Genomic DNA, 16875 nt, shown 5'->3' with positions numbered 1-16875 from the left:
TTTAAGATGAAGTCGTCAACCTTGTTACGGTCAACCCTGTTACGGTCAACCCTGTTACGGTCAACCCTGTTACGGTCAACCCTGTTACGGTCAACCCTGTTACTTTATTTGTCCCGCTTTTTCTCTCTCCAACTTCTCTCCCTTCCTCCGACCCAACCAAATTCACAAAGAAATGTGTGTTATAGATCTGTCATGCTCATTGAAAGCAAGTCCAAGAAGCCGTAGATCTATTCTGTGTGTATTATTTCTATGCCCAAATGAGAAAAGGTCATAGACTCCGATCAGTTTCGTTTCCTCAGAGGAGAGTGTGGGAGGGGTGGAGTTAGAGGGAAGGAGGAAGAGATATAATTTGGAGGGGGGAAAAAAAAGAAAAAAGAAAAAGAAAGAGAGACAGACAAAGACAGACAGACAGACAGAGAGAGTATGGGATCTGCCTAAGGGGCGGGTTATAGGGAAGGAGGGAGAGAGAGAGAGCGAGAGAACAGATGTAAACCTTTTTAAAACCTTTATAAACCCCCTAAACAGTAGCATTACTTTAATCTATTCTACACTCTAGATAGTGGATCTTAAACACTATACATCATTATCTAAAGATTTTCTAGGAAAATTAAGCAAGTTACTGAGTAGTTTAGCAATGCTGTTTATTGTTTGGCAAACAGCGCCTTCAAGTGGACAGTTTTATGATCCAATCACTGTGAAAAATAAATGCACAGGAAAATGTTAAAGGATCACATACACTACATGACCAAAAGTATGTGGACACCTGCTTGTCGAACGTCTCATTCCAAAACCATGGGCATTAATATGGAGTTGGTCCCCCCCTTTGCTGCTATAACAGACTCCACTCTTCTGGGAAGGCTTTCCACTAAATGTTGGAAAATTGCTGCAGGGCTCCCATCAAGCCACAAGAGCATTACTGAGGTCAGGCACTGATGTTGGGCGATTAGATTAGGCCTGCCTTGCAGTCGGCGTTCCAATTCATCCCAAAGTTGTTCGATACGGTTGAGGTCAGGGCTCTGTGCAGGCCAGTCTTCCACACCGATCTTGACAAATCATTTTTGTATGGACCTCGCTGTGTGCACGGGGGCATTGTCATGCTAAAACAGGAAAGAGCCTTCCCCAAACTGTTGCCACAAAGTTGGAAGGACAGAATCATCTAGAATGTCATTGTATGCTGTAGCGTTAAGATTTCCCTTCACTGGAACTAAGGGGCCTAGTCTGAACCATGAAAAACAGCCTCAGACCATTATTCCTCCTCCACCAAACGTCACTGTTGGCACTATGCATTGGGACAGGTAGCGTTCTCCTAATATCCGCCGAACCCAGATGGTGAAGAGTGATTCATCACTCCAGAGAACGCCTTTCCACTGCCCCAGAGTCCAATCGCATCGAGCTTTACACCACTCCAGCCGACGCTTGGCATTGCGCTTGGTGATCTTAGGCCTCTGGGAGCTGACGTTGCTTCCAGAGGCAGTTTGGAACACGGTAGTGAGTGTTGCAACTGAGGACAGTTACGCGCTTCAACACTCGGCGGTCCTGTTCCGTGAGCTTGTGTGGCCTACCACTTCGACGGCTGAGCCGTTGTTGCTCCTAGACGTTTCTTCTTCACAATAACAGCACTGACAGTTGACTGGGGTAGCTCTAGAAGAGCAGAAATTTGATGACCTGACTTGTTGGAAAGGTGGCATCCTATGACAGTGCCATGTTGAAAGTCACTGAGCTCTTCAGTAAGGCCATTCTACTGCCAATGTTTGTCTATGGAGATTGCATGGCTGTGTGCTCGATTTTATACACCTGTCAGCAATGGGTGTGGCTGAAATAGCCGAATCCACTAATTTGAAGGGGTGTCCACATACTTCTGTATATATAGTGTATGTAGACCATCACCTCTATCACCGCTTACACATCTCAGTATCGTACCAATACCGCCCAAACGCAGGATAGAGGGGCTGAGTGAATTTGTCTGGACTCTGTGGAGGAGGGTCATAGAAGGATGCATTTTGTAGAAGGACAGAGAACCTGCCTTGTGATCCTGGTAAACTACTACTCTGGGGCACAGAGGGCCTGAAACATTAGTCCTAATATGATCATGCATTAAATAATAACCACTACAACAGCTGGCATCACTAGGGCACCATAGAGTCCAGGAATTGTCACTGCGTCCGAATCCGGAGTCGTAATCTCTTCTGGTGATCTTTTTATACGAGACTGCTATAAGAACAGACTCACCACTCCACCTTCCACTAACAGCGTCCAGACAGTTGTGTATGCTGATGACCACTGAAACACACCAGTAGTCCAGACGCCATCTTGTCCGACCCTTCACCTTTGACATTTGGGCCTAGGGTCACAGGCTGTCATCGTGCCCGGGGGTCCAGGTGAGGTGAGAAGGGAAGACCAGGCCCCTCTCCAGTGCGTGGCATCTCCAGCGGTCCTCGTCCCCCTCGTGGGTCAGGTACCTGCAGCCCATCCTCTTCTCAAACTCCCTCAGGTCACACCACAACTGGAAGTCCTGGGGAGTTCAAATCAAATCATATTTTTTATTGGTCACATACGCATGGTTAGCAGATGTTTTTGCGAGTGTAGCGAAATGCTCGAAATGCTCGAAATGCTCGAGTTAAGGTGAGGGTTAAGATTGTGATTAAGAGTTAGACGGGTTTGGTTATGGCTAGGGTTGGTGTTGAGCGGGAAGAGGGAGAGTAGAAAAGGACAAAGAGACAGAGATAGAAGTGTGAAATGTAGAGACGGCTTGTCAATGACTGGCCATTCATAATGGGTTACAAACTGACGATCGTTCTCACTTGTTATAGGCTATACCTATCGCCTTACGAACTGCTCGGAGATGTTTTCAGTTTGTCTAAGATGTCAGACACAACAAGATATTTAAAAAATTGTGATTTATCAGGGGGTGTTGCAGCACCCCTACTTCCCGCGGCTATGCTTAGCACTGTGAGAGGCCGTTCCTTCTCTTGCTAGAACAAGACGTGGGCTACCTGCTGCATACTGGTGCCGACAAACCTGTCATTTCTACTAACCTGTCCGACAACTTGACTTTAAGCCAATCAGAGAGCACGAACCTCCACGTGGCAGGGAGACAACAGGTGACAAGAAAATCAAAAAATAAAAAGAGCCAAAGGGCAACCAGTGTAATCCTCTCCCTTTTCATCAGAATTGTTCTAACTAAGACAATAAAGCATTACATTATTTGTTGTACATCTAGCTAAGGAGTGTTGTGCTTGAATACGTTTTTTTTGTTAGGCTTGATAATGTGCACTAGCGCATTAACGTTAGCTTGCTAACTGACCAATGCAGTCACAAACACTTTATATGAATCGAAGTGCAGCACAATGCACAAAACACTAAATGCCCTACTAAGCTAGCTATCTAGAAAGATGAATAATAAATCATTTAATTCACTCTCCACTATCCCACTCTGCCAGCGCCAGTTCGCATTCTAGCTAACGTTAGCTTAACAGTTAGCATCGTCATTATTTCCAGTAGCACAACATACAGTTGAAGTCGGAAGTTTACATAGACTTAGGTTGGAGTCATTAAAACTCGTTTTTCAACCACTCCACACATTTCCTGTTAACAAACTATAGTTTTGGAAAGTCGGTTAGGACATCTACTTTGTGCATGACACAAGTAATTTTTCCAACAATTGTTAACAGACAGATTATTTCACTTATAATTCATAATTCGCCAAGAACTCAGAAAAAAGTCTGGTTCATCCTTGGGAGCAATTTCCAAACACCTGAAGGTACCACGTTCATCTATACAAGCAATAGTACGCAAGTATAAACACCATGGGACCACGCAGCCGTGATACCGCTCAGGTAGGCGTTCTGTCTACTAGAGATGAACGTACTTTGGTGCGAAAAGTGCAAATCAATCCCAGAACAACAGCAAAGGACCTTGTGAAGATGCTGGAGGAAACAGGTACAAAAGGCTCTATATCCACAGTAAAACAAGTCCTATATCGACATAACCTGAAAGGCCGCTCAGCAAGGAAGACGCCACTGCTCCAAAACCGCCATAAAAAAAGCCAGACTACGGTTTGCAACTGCACATGGGCACAAAGATTGTAGGTTTTGGAGAAATGTCCTCTGGTCTGATGAAACAAAAATATAACTGTTTGGCCATAATGACCATCATTATGTTTGGAGGAAAAAGGGGGAGGCTTGCATGCCTCGGCATCATGTTGTGGGGGTGCTTTGCTGCAGGAGAGAGTGGTGCACTTCACAAAATAGATGGCCTCATGAGGAAGGAAAATTATGTGGATATATTGAAGCAACATCTCAAGACATCAGTCAGGAAGTTGAAGCTTGGACGCAAATGGGTCTTCCAAATGGACAATGACCCCAAGCATACTTCCAAAGTTGTAGCAAAATGGTTTAAGGACAACAAAGTCAAGCTATTGGAGTGGCCATCACAAAGCCCTGACCTCAATCCCATAGAAAATTAGTGGGCAGAACTGAAAAAGCGTGTGCGAGCAAGGATACCTACAAACCTGACTCAGTTACACCAGCTCTGTCAGGAGGAATGGGCCAAAATTCACCCAACTTATTGTGGGAAGCTTGTGGAAGGCTACCCAAAACGTTTGACCCAAGTAAAACAATTTAAAGGCAATGCTACCAAATACTAATTGAGTGTATGTAAACTTATGACCCACTGGGAATGTGATGAAAGAAATAAAAGCTGAAATAAATCATTCTCTCTACTATTATTCTGACATTTAACATTCTTAAAATAAAGTGGTGATCCTTATTGACCTAAGACAGGGTACATTTACTAGGATTAAATGTCAGGAATTATGAAAAACTGAGTTTAAATGTTTTTGGCTGTGTAGGTAAACTTCCGACTTCAACTGTATGTAGCTTCTCCACTGACTTAGAGGCAGCTGCTTCACTAAAAAAAAAACGAATCCATTGGGATTTAATTATAATGTTGCTAGTTATCTAGTTGTGGCCATCTGGCTCATATCAACAAGGGCTTACTACAAATTATAACTAGCTAGCAACATTATTAGAGAATCTTGCTAGTTGGCTAACATTAGCTATCTACAGCAGGGACAAGCCAAACAAGCTACTGCCACCTTGTGGTCTGGAGTATTTTGACTATTGCATCGGTGGTGTATCTGTGATATGTGAACAACAAAAAGTTAACTGCCAACAAGAGGTGCTAAGTACATCTCACAGTCAATATCATTGGTGTGTCTGAGCCTTAAAGTGTTTCTGTTAGGAGAAGTGGAGGTCTTTTACCTGTAGCCAGGAGTGCCCCAGTGCTTTTCCCACACTGAACCTACATCTTACTGCAACCTGGAGCAGGTTGTTGATAAGACTCACCGCTAGAGAGAGAGAGAGAGAACGTCATGAGAGACTGATTCTACCTCCACACAAATAAAACGTTAGCCCAGGGCTAGGGAAATAAAATGATGTTTGAATGCTGATTCATTGGTTTCTGCACCCCACCTTAGACAAAACACTAGGGGGAATGTTACTTTTGAAACCCCTGATGTTAGCCCAGGGCAGGCGGGGGTAAAGACCTACCCTCCAGTGATATGTTAGCCCAGGGCAGGCGGGGGTAAAGACCTACCCTCCAGTGATATGTTAGCCCAGAGCAGGCAGGGGTAAAAATCTACCCGCCAGTGAGATGTAAGCCCAAGGCAGGTGGGGGTACAGACGTACTTGATATTTTTGAGGGAGACACTTTTGTGAAACAACCTTCCTGGGCGAGCCACCATACCCATCCGAGAAGTGGGGTTGAGGAGTCATGAAGTCAAATTGATACATAGTCACTTCAAAAATGATTGGCATCCTTGATAAAGATAAACAAAAAATAATAAAAAAAATACTGAGCTATATTGTACGCTCAGAACAATTTGAAAATTATATTATGTTTTACTAATACAATTGCCCAGAAAAAAATAGATTTTCTTTAACAAGTAATAATTGTTATAACTCAAAAAGACAGGTCTCAAAATGACTGGCACTTCTTAAGAATCTTATCAAAAATGTAATCTGCATTAACGTCCAACTTTAAGTTCATCTAAACTTAATGAACCGTATTGTGTTCTTCCATGGCTTCCTGTTTCACTGGGGTATAAAAAAAAATGAGGTAACACACATGTAAAATCCATTTGTCATCCACCACCATGGAGAAAGGCAAAGGACTTACAAATGAAAAGAGAAAGGGTTGTTGACCTTCATAAATCAGGTACAAACAGCTAAAAAGGGAAATAAAGTATACCACTTACCACTGGAACAGTGGTAAACTTGCCTGGTAAAGGACGCATGTGTGTCTTTTCCCCACGCATAGTGAGGAAGATGGTTCTTGAGGCAAAGAAAAGTCCAAGGGCCACAGTTGGAGAATAACAGAACTTGGTTATCAAGATTCACCAAGATTCCAAAACTATAATTAGACACCACCTCCATTCCAATAGGCTCTTTGGAAGAGTTGCTAGGGGAAAAAAAGCCTTTTAAGCGCAACAACAAATGTAAACGACTGGAGTTTGCTAAAAACAGCATTGGCACTTGGATTGGAACCAGGTGCTTTGGTCAGATGAGACAACCGTAGAGCTCTATGGCCACGCAAACCAGTGGTGGGTTCACCATTGAAAGAAATATGGATGAGCAGAAAATAACCTCATACCAGCTGTAAAATATGGTGGTGGATCACTGATGGTCATTATGGGACTCTTTTGCTTGCATTGGTCCTACCAGGGGGGAAAAACGTACCCTCTAGTGAGATGTTAGACCAGGGCAGGCGGGGGTACATGAAGGCAGCGTTGGTGATCTGTTGTCTGATGTCCTCGTCCTCGTTGAAGGGGAACGTTCCGCTCAGGCTGACGTACAGGACCACACCCACCGCCCACATGTCCAGCGAGCGGTTGTAACCATGGCTACTGATGACCTCGGGTGCCAGGTAGGCCGGCGTGCCCACCACCGACCGGCGGAACGACTTCTCGCCGATGATGCGGGCAAAACCAAAGTCGCACAGCTTTACCTGAGGGGAGAGGAGTCGCTGTAAAGTCTGATGGAAGGATTATTTTACAAAGTAGACCGTCTTCACAGACAAATTGATGCACACGCACTGACCTGAGGGAAAGAGTCTGGGGAGGCCAGCAGTACATTCTCAGGTTTCAGGTCACAGTGAGCGATGTGTTTGAAGTGCAGGTAGCGCAGGGCCTCTAGAATCTACCCACACACACACACACACACACACACACACACACACACACACACACACACACACACACACACACACACACACACACACACACACACACACACACACACACACACACACACACACACACACACACACACACACACACACACACACACACACACACACACACACACACACACACACACACACACACGTCTATGAGTCAACAAAGAATTCAAAATCAACTGAATTTTACATATTGACGTATGCATCAAACTTATTTTTAAAAAGGCACTACTTTCCCCCTCTGGAGGCACTATTTGAACACCGCAGACTGTTGAAGAAATAGTCCGTGTCCTACCGCTATGTGACCAGTACCTGTGTAACCAAGAAACGTGTGGTGCGCTCTGGCAGTCGGCCCTTCTCATTGGACAGAATCATCTCCAGCATATCTCCATGGAGCTTCTCCATGACGATGAATACGTGCTCCATGGTCTCAAACATGCCCTCCAGTAGAACTATACCGAGGTGGGACAGATTCTGAACACAGGCACACATTGAAAGGGGGAAACTAATATGACAACGGGATGTTCATTTCAAACACTCTACCTCCCCTGTAACACAAACGCAACATAAACAAAGAAATCCAGAACCGTCACCTGTAGAATTGCCTGCTCGTTCCTCAACTGTCTCTCCTGTTTGGTAGGGAAACGGGTTTTGTCGATGACCTTGACGGCCACTGGCCGACCAGACTGTCTGTGGGTGCCTGGGGACGAGAGTAGACTCTCAGCTAGCCAAGTAACACAATGATAATACCCTATATATAAATCGGAAGAGAAGAAGCTCATTGAGCCTAACAGGAAACGGTAGAGAAAGTATTTCTCCCAGTGTAAACGTCAAACCCACCTCCATACACCACTCCAAACTGTCCTGAACCCAGCACCTCATCAGTGAAGATCTGATACACCGAACTGACGTCCTGAATGACACACACACAAACATAAAAAAGGCCCACGCCAACATAAACACAAAATGCGCGCAACACACACAGACACAGTGTTAGTTACTCGTCTATCCATTTCAGACAACGAGACTCGAGAGCTCGTACATATAGATCCGTCAGCCACCCAACCCACACACTTACCGGGCTTTTTCCACTCTGGGGTTCATGGTCTATAACAGAAAGAGTTCTCTCTTTATTAAAAGCACCAATTATCAATGTCACCATTGTTATAGCACATGACCCTGGAACTAAGTCTAACACGCATGAGGATGATGCCAACTTTACTTTAAAGCCTTTATGAAAAACAATGTGAGAGACCATCCGGTGGCAGGGCCCTCAGAGCCCTTAGGGAGTTTGGCCAACTGACACAGGACACCGTGGAGGTGAGCTGGGGTTCGGGTCACCCACAGAACGTTCAGACAGAACCCGCAGTGACCAAAGTCTCTAAATACTCGGCTCTGATGCCAGTCATTGGTCGATCTCTGAACAATACTCTAGTACCCCAGTCCAAACATGCTACTTCTCCGACTCACCTTGTCCCTGTTTGTCCACCTGCCCGCTGTTCAGCACGGGCATCAGAGCCTGGCGTACGGCGGTCTCCCAGGCCTGTCCGTCCCGGCCCGCCAACACACAGTACACCAGTGTGCCCGTCACCACTTCGAAGGAGTGGGCACTGTTGTCGGGCAACAAGGGGACAGACAGCTGGGCGGGGCCTCGTACCTGCAGCACCTCAGATAGAGGAATCTCCTAGAGAGGGAGGGAGGAATGAAGATAGAGGAAGGGAGACCGGAGAGGGTGTGGAGAAGGGAAGAAAAGGGAGGGAAAGAGTGAGAGACAAGGGAGAAGGGAGGGAGGAAGAAAAACACATTTTGTTGATGTTCTATTTGGCCACAAGAGGTCAGTACTGTAGTGTTGAGGTGACTGTGACTGGCCTTGGATGGTAAATGCTAGAATGATAGATGGATCTTTCTTCCCCATTGAACCAACCTTGTAGTACTTGGTGTTGATCTCGTTCTGGTACAGAGTGATATTCTTCCAGTCCAATATCCAGTAATGACGTTTCCTCTGACAGAAACAATGAGAAAGTATGGTGTGAATGTTTTCTCTCTCTCTGTGTGTGTGTGTGTGCATACCTGCATGCCTGCCTGTGTATGTGTTCTCACCAGTGTGTCAGTGTTGGTGTGATGCAGTAGCCAACCCTCTCTCAGTACTCCACTGGCCTGTCTTTTAGTGTGACGGACTGACTGGACTACCCGCATTAGAGGAATATAATTACTGAAACATGGACTGAGAGAGCGAGCGAGCGAGAGCGAGAGAGAGAGAGAGAGAGAGAGAGAGAGAGGGAGGGAGGGAGGGCGGGACCAATAAGAGGAATAATATATAGAGAGAGAGAGAGAAGTAAGGAAGGAGAAAGAGAGAGATGAGAGAGAGTGGGAGGGAAAGAAGAGAGAGAGAACTTTTTTACAACTTCAATGACAGACACTCATGTACTACATACTCAAATTAATTATTATTATCAAAACTCAAAATGGAAACATACTGAACTTTACCATCCTATCATAGCCATTTAAAAAAAAAATCTCTTACATGATTGGTGGCTGATGTCCCACTTCCTTGTTCTCGGCAAATGGAACCTCAGTAGACGGCTCGTCGTCATCGTCTTCTAGTGATGTTATACTCAAGCTCATATCCTGCTCATCATCCTCTGTGTCGTTCTTGTAGCCGAGACTGGACACTGAGTCTGAGTCACAACACTTCCTACATCAATATTAAGCTACTAAGGCACTGTTTGTGTCAATGAGAAGTGTGGCAGTTCTACTCTCTTGTCAAAGCATGTACATGGAATGTATCATTTTAAGGACAATTTCACTTTTTTTTCAACCAAATCTTTATTTTTGATGTAAATGTCATAGAAGTGTCCAGACACTTTTTTTGTAATTTCTTTCAATTGGTTTTGAGAAACCTACCCCACCAGTAATATACTTCCTTATGCTTGTTCTGCAGTTGTAGGGGCACAGAAAAACCTGAGCAAAGGCTCCAAAAACACTCAAATATGTCCTTTTAGAAACGGCAACGGAAAGAATCGCTAAACAAGTGTCCGGACATTTACATCAAAAATAGAGTTTTTAACTTTTCCTTGAAGCACGTTCGACATGGACTCCATCGGTTAACAAGTTCAGTGGCCTGTCTTGCTCTGAGACTTTGTCTCTCACCTCCTTCCTCATTGGTGTTCCTCCTCTCTCCAGGACAGTCAGCGGGGACCAGGGAGCTCTCACAGCGACGATGGCAGTTCAGCTTACAGTCTGGAGAGAGAAAGAGAGAACGAGAGAAAGCGAGAGAGAGGGATAGAGAGAGGGAGTGTGAGAAAGAGAGAGAGGTGAACTTCAGTACACCAAGACGACTGACACAGAAATAACACAAAACGTGAAATCGGACCAAGCGATCGACATACCCGCTCCAGAAACGTACGACTAGAGAAAGCATCCCTCCCCCCCAAAATAAAACCTGAAATCTATCAGCTGCTCCCATAACCACACACCCTATCTGAACTATGACCCCCCCCCCCCCGACCCATCTCACCGGAGCATTGTAGGCCCTGGCGGAAGAGGCCTTTGAGGAGGTGGCGGCAGTGCTGGCACACGGTAGGCTTGGTGTAGCTGTGGATGTGGAAGGTGTGGGGCACCCTGGCCCTGCCTGTCTCACCGTCCTTTCCCTGGTCCACCCCCAGCCACACCGGGTGATCTGTCCATGACGGGGGTCTGGACCTGGGCTTGGACATACTGATCTAGACGTGGAGGGGAAGAGAGCAGAGAGGAAGGAAGGGGTGAGGGAGAAGAAGAAAAAAGAGAGGGAAAAGAAAGGAAGAAAAAGAGATAAAGAGAGAGATTTTCAGGTCCTGCTGTTGCTGTTACGAAGCACCCAATATTGCCCTGTAACATAGTTATAGGTGTATCCATGTGAATACCTGATGAGTGTTGCTGACATAGAATTAGAATAGAACGCATGCAGGTCTATGACATCAGCCACTGCAGTGTATGTTTCTAAACACTTCTACATTAACGTGGATGCTACTAGGATTACGGATAACCCTGAATGAATCGTGAATAATGATGAGTGAGAAAGTTAGAGGCATAAATATCATACCCACTCCAAAACGCTAACCTCCCCTGTTATTGTAATGGTGGAGGTTAGCATGTCTTGGGGGTATGATATTTGTGCGTCTGTAACTTTCTCACTCGTCATTATTCACAATTCATTCAGGACTATCCGTAATCATGGTAGCATCCACATGAATGTAGAAGTGTTTAGAAAGATATTCTATTCTTATTTACAAATATAAATGAATGTACCGTTCATATTTATTGGGCACGAAATAATATGAAACACATTCAAAACAAACAGCAAACGCATCCAACATGTTTCTAGAGACAAGCTTGATGTAATCATTGCATGCTAGGAATATGGGACCAAATATTACACTATTGACTACTTTAATACACAATACTTTTGGTCCCCAAAAATGAGGGGACCACGTACAAAAACTGCTGTCATTTCTAAACGGTTCACCCGATATGGATGAAAATTCCCTCAATTTGAAGCTGACAGTCTGCACTTTAACCTCATAGTCAATTGTATCCTTTCAAATCCAAAGTGCAGGAGTACAGAGCCAAAACAACAAAACATTTGTCACTGTCTCTTTTTTTTCTTTTGATGCTCACTGGATCTCTAAGCATTCTGACCTCCTCTAGACTGCCTCCTGCAGGTGTGGAGAGGGAGTGCGTCCGGGGCCTGCCAGGGGGGAACAGGGACAGGCTGGGGCCACACACACGACGCCGTGCGCGGCTACAGTCACTAGGCAACTTCAGCGCACAACGCTTATGGAAGTCTAACCCACAACCTACGGAGAGAGACAGAGAGAGAGAGAGATGAGACATAATTGAGACATATACCACTAAGAATTCAATACAATTCAACATTAAATAAATACTGGAGTTGCTCGCTGTGATTAAAGATAGGATATACAGAAAAGTACCGCTGTCTCCAATTCCTTACCTTCACATTTCAACCCTTGACGTATCAGTCCCCACAGCATCTCACCACAGTGGTGACAGAAGGTGGGGGTGCGATACGATTGGACAGCCAGCGAGTGTGGGCGGATCTTCATCTCCGTCACAGTAGCGGATCCTGAGTGAGATCAGAACGAGCAGATCGTCCGTCACTATAGACTCATTAACCTAGGACGCTAACGCCTCGATCAGACCCGACAGCGTCATTGCGTCGGTGCTGTGTCATAAATGCTGCAGTTCCAACTCTTTTCATGATCCAAAATGTGTGTGGATGCGTGTGCAATAAAAGTTCAACATTCACCTTTCTGCTACTAGTTCGGTCAAGTCTACGCTTGCAATTTGATGCATACGTTGGAGAAGTCGTATGCACCACAACACAGAAACACACCGCAATTGGCCCCTGCGACGCAATGCTGCAAGGCAAACGCAGCGTTCCTTTGGAAATGAATGTACTCCTGGCGTACAAAAATCCGACGACGCTGTCGGTCTGATCGAGGCGTTAAACTCGTCAGTAAGTAGGATTCACCACGCGGTCAAAAGTAGCGCACTATAAAACGGAATAGGATGCTAGTTGGGACACATCTCCCAGCCTGACCTGAGAGGATGACCTCTATGAGGTCACCGTCCTGCAGTGGATCCTGGTCTGTGAGTCTGTGGAGGAGGTGTTCTGAGCCAGGCTGGTGTCTAAACAGGAGGACCTTCTCCCCCACGCCGACCACACTGCAGTCTGGAGCCTAAAATACCCAGAGACATGATCAATCAATCAGTCTGGTTCTGGGCTGGTTTATCGTCTGGATATGCATCATCAGAAGCATGCAGACAGACAGGCAGACAGTGGGCGTTTAGTGAGGAGAGAGACTGGTCATGGAACAATGTGAGGGATGTCAAGCGTCATTGTCGTTAGATATTCAAATGCGATGGAAACAAGTTTGAGTGTGGGTTCATTTCCAGGCTTTCTGACTGTTAGTTTGTATGTTTGCTACCAAAAACAGGCAAAGTGCAATGACCTCTGGGGGGGGGATTTCCAGATTATTCACACAGACCACATACAGGTTCACACACAAACATTTACATTCAAGTCACTTAGCAGACGCTTCTGTCCAGAGCAATTTACAGTAAGTGCATTCATTTTAAGATTGCTAGGTGGGACAACCACATATCACAGTCATAATAAATAAATTTTTCCCTCAACAAAGTAGCTATCAGCAGTCAGAGCTAATAAGGATGGATAAAGTCAAGTGCAAGTGTTAGCTCACAATTATTATTGTTTTGGGGTGGGGGGGTGAGAGGTCCTGTGGGATTATTTAAGATGCTCTTTGAAGAGGTAGGGGTTCAGATGTTTTCGGGAAGATGGGCAGGGACTCTGCTGTCCAAACTTCAAGGGGAAGCAGGTTCAACTATTGGGGTGCCAGGACAGAGAAGAGCTTGGATTGAGCTGAGTGGGAGCTGAGAGACCAGAGGTGAGAGAACAGAGTGCTCGGGTTGGGGTGTAGGGTTTGAGCATAGCCTGAAGGTAGGGAGGGACAGTTCCTCTTTCTGCTCCGTAGGCAAGTACCATGGTCAAAGACACCTACACAGACACGTACATACAGTACATTGCACATATGCGCACGCACACACACACTTGTATAACTAACCTTGTGAATGCACTTACACACAATTCAGTCCCCACAAAATCCTATTTTCCCAAACCCCTAACCTGTACCCTTACCATAGCTTGAGCAGGTGTGTGTGTGTGTGTGTGTGTGTGTGTGTGTGTGTGTGTGTGTGTGTGTGTGTGTGTGTGAGAGAGAGAGAGAGAGATGCAGGAGGAGAGGCTGTGGTTGGAAAGTAAGCTGCAGACACAGCTAAACCACACAGCAGCCCCACTGGCTAACATAGTAACAGGGCTATCGCTCACTGAGGTGTGGTAGAGACAGACACACAGAGAGACAGACACACACACACACACACACACACACACAGAGAGAAAGAGAGGGAGAGACAGAGAGAGGCAGAGAAATACATTTTAGCTACTGTGTTGCATCACACCAATAGTTAAAGGAATTGGCTAAACCATTCTAGACTGGGGGGGGGGGCTGGTGATGTTTACCTTGCGTTCTATGATCTCTGCCGCCAGTCTCTTGGCGTGGCGAAAGCTGAGCTGCCCTCTAGGCACCCACACCACCTCCCTGAAGAGGCCTAGCTGGAACTGGACCAAGGCAGGGCCGAGAGGTGCCTGGAGGGGCCCGGGGGCCACGGGGTGGGAAGGTCGATCAGGGGTATCTGGGCTGGACCGGATCACTGACATCCTGGAGAGAGAACCTATAGGTGCAGATAGAGATAGCGCTAGAGAGGTATGACAGAAATAAGGCTGTGCACTTATAGGAGAGAATTAAAAGACGTCAGGAACAGAAGTACTGATGGATCATGGATGCATTGGTACACCACAAATAACATGTATTCATATAGCACATTTCCTACATACACAGCAACTGAATGTACTTCACAGGCACGGAGCTTGTCAAGAAGTGAACAAAATAACAGAGCATATTGACATACTAGATTTTCTGTACTAAGTTCAAATCAGACAAACATGGCTACCGAGACACGGCACAGTACTTTCGGTGAGGGGAAACCCCCTTACTTGATATTTCAGAGTCCATACAGTCTAGTTTACACCTCCCGGGCTCAGAAGGCTCCATCTTAGCAGCCCGATCTCCCGTCCTCGTTCAAAAGACACCGTGACAACTGAACAGTGGCTTCTGTTCTCAACCTTTTCTTCAGAAGCACACTGGTGGATTTGATTTCCTCATGTGAGGCTGTAGGCTTATAACAGTGACAGGAAGCCACTGAGTAACACCCTCAGCCCAGAATGTGAACACACACACGTCAACTTGATACTTACCAGAAGCCTGGTCCACCATTATCGTTTATCCAATAAATGTCACACTGGTTTGTTGGCTTACGTGGTGTACAACTTGATCTCTTATGTTCCAGCAGGCGAGATGTGCATTTCAAACCAAGCCGTTTCATTGTGTCAAAAGAAATGACATCACACAAACAGATCAGGATCAGTTTGAAAAGTGGAGGTTTTCTTTATTGAACCTTTAATAAAATATACAAGGTTGTGGGCCCCTTAACAATGAGATCCGCTATACTGAAGTAGAGTGCATCACATAACAACCCCCCCCCAAGGCTACATTCTACAGATCCCATAGTAACACACTGACTCGGCGAGGGGTGTTTACTTCTACATGTGGTATGTATATATATATTTGGAAGAGAAATATACTGCATTTAGGTATGTGTGTTTTCCTTTTAAACATTCCTCGGTGTATAAATGCAGCCTCTTTAGAGATCTACAGACTACAGTCCACTAACTTCTACATATTTAGACAGCATGGGGATGTATGTGTGTGTGTATGTGTGAGATAATGCGCATGTACGCGTTGAGAGTAAGTTTGAGTGCGTGTGACAGAGGTCATACATTGGCAATTCTGTACATTATTTGCTGCAATGATGCAAAGCACTTTCCCCCAATACTTCTCTCCAACGTGCCATTTCTTTTCAGTCACCAATTCTCACTTGTCGCCGAACAGAGATTCAAATCTTTTTCCTCTCATCATTCTTCATCAGTCTTCTTTTCCTCCTCAGCCCTGCTAGTCTGTATTTGTCACACACTTTAGCCTTCGTTCCGTCCTTTCTCCCCACCAAGTAAAAATATATATCCCGTTCCCATCCCTATTCCACCCATGACAAAGCACTAGCAACACATTCAGAAGATGCTAATCGTTAAGACCACCCTCATTCTCAAAGACGTACAGTAATATACATTCTGTGGCCAAGTCTCTTGGTATGAGTCTTACAAACAAAACAATTAAAGAGCCAACGCAACACAGTGCACTCTCTACCCCCCCCCCCCTTCCTGTTCCTCCCTCCCATCTCCCATGATAAAAGTAAAACCCAACATTTCAATCAACCATTCAGTGTTCAACAACAATAGCCTGCACATATTCACCTGAGGTTGGAGCCAATCACAGACAAAAATAGACCTAACGATGACAACGTTTGGTGAGAGGACTGTCATTGGTTAGATCATCCTAGAGCCATTTTCTGTGAACCGATCTGAATCATTCCAATCAACAGTAGGGATAAGGAATCATTGTTTTATATAAAAAGAGATGGACAGATCATGCTCACGTATTCAGTAAACGCCAACCAAGGAAAGAGAGAGAAGTTACAAGAACTAGAAGCATTGATAGTTACATACCGTTCGCCCGACGCTAACCTCTTAAAGAAACAGATACGGTACCTCGCTAAACTAACCAGAGAGCAGTACAACTACGTGGAAATCTAATTTGATTGGAGTAATGTGCTGTGGTGGCTGTGTCCATGCATTCCATTTATAGTGTGTCTGAAGATTGTACCGGGCCGTGCCTAAGGGCTACACTGACTGAGATGCACTGTTTGTCCAATGTCAGCATTTCCAGTATTTCCCCCCAGGACTGAGCAGAACTAAGTTAGCCTCATATTCATTAGCGCACATCGTAGCAAAACTTTTTAGAGCAACAGAAAACGAGCATTTCTTATTGGAAAAGTCCAGGATGTCTTATGTTTCAGTCCATTTTCTTCAGTTTAGTGCCCAATGAATAT

The 16875-nt window shown here is 45.3% G+C and overlaps 1 protein-coding gene across 1 annotated transcript; it reads right to left on the bottom strand.

Annotated features, from left to right (window-relative positions):
• Nucleotides 1-624: 624 nt before the first annotated feature.
• Nucleotides 625-15015, bottom strand: LOC139534362 (serine/threonine-protein kinase D3-like). The gene is made up of 19 exons (XM_071333457.1): nt 14867-15015; nt 14333-14544; nt 12836-12974; nt 12227-12358; nt 11914-12071; nt 10754-10958; nt 10387-10476; nt 9761-9914; nt 9337-9460; nt 9161-9238; nt 8707-8920; nt 8315-8343; nt 8077-8149; nt 7830-7936; nt 7549-7710; nt 7098-7196; nt 6738-7005; nt 5262-5347; nt 625-2512 (listed from the first exon to the last, which is right to left on the bottom strand). The coding sequence occupies exons 1-19, from the start codon at nt 14922-14924 to the stop codon at nt 2348-2350; spliced, it is 2553 nt and encodes an 850-aa protein (XP_071189558.1). The 5' UTR covers nt 14925-15015; the 3' UTR covers nt 625-2347.
• Between the last annotated feature and the right edge of the window lie 1860 nt (nt 15016-16875).

Source organism: Salvelinus alpinus, chromosome 11 (assembly GCF_045679555.1).
Source record: "Salvelinus alpinus chromosome 11, SLU_Salpinus.1, whole genome shotgun sequence".
Lineage (NCBI taxonomy): Eukaryota > Metazoa > Chordata > Actinopteri > Salmoniformes > Salmonidae > Salvelinus > Salvelinus alpinus.
This window is presented reverse-complemented; position numbering and strand designations above follow the sequence as displayed.